The following is a 2764-nucleotide window of genomic DNA, read 5'->3' on the forward strand; positions in this document are numbered from 1 at the left end:
TGAGTTTTATATTATTTTTGTTAATTTTATAATGTTAAACTGTAATAATAACAAATAATTGTTGAGAAGCGATTATCGAGAACTGCTTATCAAAGAAGTTTGCATTGTTGTCAGGCCCTGACCTGCCCCTGCCCCATCCCCTGCCCAGCCCCCCACCCCATGTTGTCCCGCTTTACAAATGTCAAAATCTGGTCACCCTATACTAGATAGAGACTTGGATTTTCTGATGTAGAAAAATGTGTAATAAAGGGTTTCAGCATAGGTGAGTGACAGGCATTTAGAAAGGTGATTCCATTAACAGTGTGTAACATGGTTTGGAGAAGAGAGATTGGTAGTTAGGGGACATGTTAGGAAACCACTACAAAAACCCAGGTGAGATAGGGTAGCGGAAAATGCAGCAAGCAAGAGTGCGTGGGCAAAGATGCCAGGATTTAGGGAGTAATGGAAGGAATAACTTGAGAGACCAGCAAACAATGTTTACAATGGACCTAAAGAATGATCCGAGGAATGAGCTGTCTTTCTGTGCTCTGATTCCAATATTACCATCAAAGTCAGTAATACACAGCCAACATTTACAACATTCTTAACATGGGGCATTTAAAATAATATTAAGTATTTCAAATAAATTATCCCATTTTCTCCACCCCAAAATCTCTATGAAGCAGATATTCTTGATTATCCTCAGTTCATAAAACAGGAAGGAGCTGAGTTTAGGTAACTTTCTTAAGCTCAGACAATCAATAATTCTGATAAGTTATTTCAAACCTAAGTAGTATCATCCAAAGTCTAAGACTTGATCACTATATCACACTAGAGTATGAATATCCTCCCTTATCCTCAGGGGAATATTTCCAAGACCCCCAGTGGATACCAGAAACCTTGGATGCACTAATTTCTTTTTCTTTCCTCACAATGTCACATATAGAAGATTCGTTCTTAGTGTAGATCTTAGCAACTTCAGCATACAATTTCTTTTCTTTCCTTATTAAGTCTTTCATCTTTTCATTTAAAGGAATCAGTACATGGCTTCTATTTGGCATATTTGAATTGCCAGCTCATTACTCTTGAAATTTGGGGCCATTATTAGGTAAAATTAGACTTATAATTACTTGAAATAAAAATACTGTAATACCACAAGAGTGGATCTAATAACTGGGATGGCTACAAAGTGACTAAAGGGTGGGGAGTACAGACAGCCTGGATGCTCTTCCACAAGGGTCCAACCTGCACTCCAGGGACTTTTTTGCTTATCTCTAGTGTCAGATACCATGAAAAGTATGCATGGACCTTTTTCCTTTTTCTTTCTTTCTTTTTATTTTCTTTTGCTAATCAGCTTTCTTGTGTATTGCCCAAGACAACTCTGATTCTTCCAATGTGCGGTAGCAAAAAAAAAAAAAAAGACTGAAGAACCCTGTGGGACAATCTACAAAGGGATGATTCATGTTCAGGGCAGGAAGGAGGATGACACTAGATTTCATCACATTACTCAGAAGGATGCATAACTTAAAACTTATGAATTGTTATTTCTGGAACGTCCCATGTAACATTTTCTGACTGTTGTTGATTTTGGATAACTGAAAGTAGGAATAAGGGGGTACTGCTTGTACCAATGCTGCTAAACTTAAGATCACATCCAGATACATTCATTGTAAGTTTAAAAAAATACCATAATACAACGCATTTACTACCTCTATAAACCCATCATAGAGTTGAAAAATGATGACTCTGGCCACCATAGTTACATTCATTGTTCTCAGCATTGTGTAAAAACTTCCTGAGCTGTATTAATGGAGTGACCCACTAGGAGGCAGTAAACTCCTTAGCCGAGATGATGCTAGGGTAGAAAGTCTTGAAATTCCTTCCGTATTCACAAACTCCAATTCTGTAATTGTTGCCACACAAGATAGTTCTCTGGCCAGCAGTCTCCACATCACTTGGGGGACATGTTAGAAACACACAGTATCAGGTCCCACTCTGGACCTGAATAATCAGAATCTTTATTTATTTTTTGGGGGGGGGACAGAGGCAGCGTCTCACTCAGGCTAGAGTGCATAAACCTAGTCCACAGCAACCTCAAACTCCTAGGTTCAAGCAATTCCGCCTCAGCCTCCCTAGTAGCTGGGACTACAGGAGTCTGCCATAAGGCCCCTCTAATTTTTCTATTTTTAGTAGAGACGGGTTCTTGGTTTTCCTCACTCTGGTCTTCAATTCCTGAGCTCAAGTAATCCTCCCGCTGGGCCTCCCAGAATGCTAGGATTACAGTGTCAGCCGCCGCGCCCGGCCCAGAATCTGTATTTTAAAAGATCCCGGGTGAGCAGATGTTAAACTTCTAGAAGTACTGGTCTAATTCCCTCTCTAAATTTCATGTATAACGAAACAAATCACTCACTGGAGGGACAAACGAATAGGCTGTCTCGGGTACAGCACTGATCAAGGCTTAAAGCTTTGGACCCGAGGGAGGCGCCGGAAAGACACAAAGTGCCCTCACCCCGTCTAGGATGAGGATGCGGCCAGCGCAGGAGCTGGTGGTGAAAAACTGTTCTTGCGCGTTCAGGAGCTGCACAAGCTCTACCACATCCTCGTCCACACTGCCCTTCCGGCTGAGGTCCGCTTTGCTCAGACACTGCGCCTTCCACCTCCGGAATTCTGCGCTGCGATCCATAGGTGAGAAATTCAGGGTCTGTTTTCTCCACCTTCACGTTCGCCTCGCCTCTCCCTGGGGGCAGCCATATTGGCGCGAGCGGTGGCCGACGAGGTCCAAACT

The 2764-nt window shown here is 42.1% G+C and overlaps 1 protein-coding gene across 1 annotated transcript in view; it reads right to left on the reverse strand.

The window, feature by feature from the left end:
• The window catches only part of TYW3 (tRNA-yW synthesizing protein 3 homolog), a 15551-nt gene extending 12787 nt beyond the window's left edge, over nucleotides 1–2764 (reverse strand). Inside the window, exon 1 of the mRNA XM_003784308.3 lies at nucleotides 2489–2764. Within this exon, the coding sequence (XP_003784356.1) occupies nucleotides 2489–2662 (174 nt within the window). The 5' untranslated portion in view covers nucleotides 2663–2764. The remainder of the gene's footprint in view (nucleotides 1–2488) is intronic.

Source organism: Otolemur garnettii, unplaced genomic scaffold, assembly GCF_000181295.1.
Source record: "Otolemur garnettii isolate 467f Iridium unplaced genomic scaffold, OtoGar3 scaffold00010, whole genome shotgun sequence".
Taxonomy (NCBI): Eukaryota; Metazoa; Chordata; class Mammalia; order Primates; family Galagidae; genus Otolemur; species Otolemur garnettii.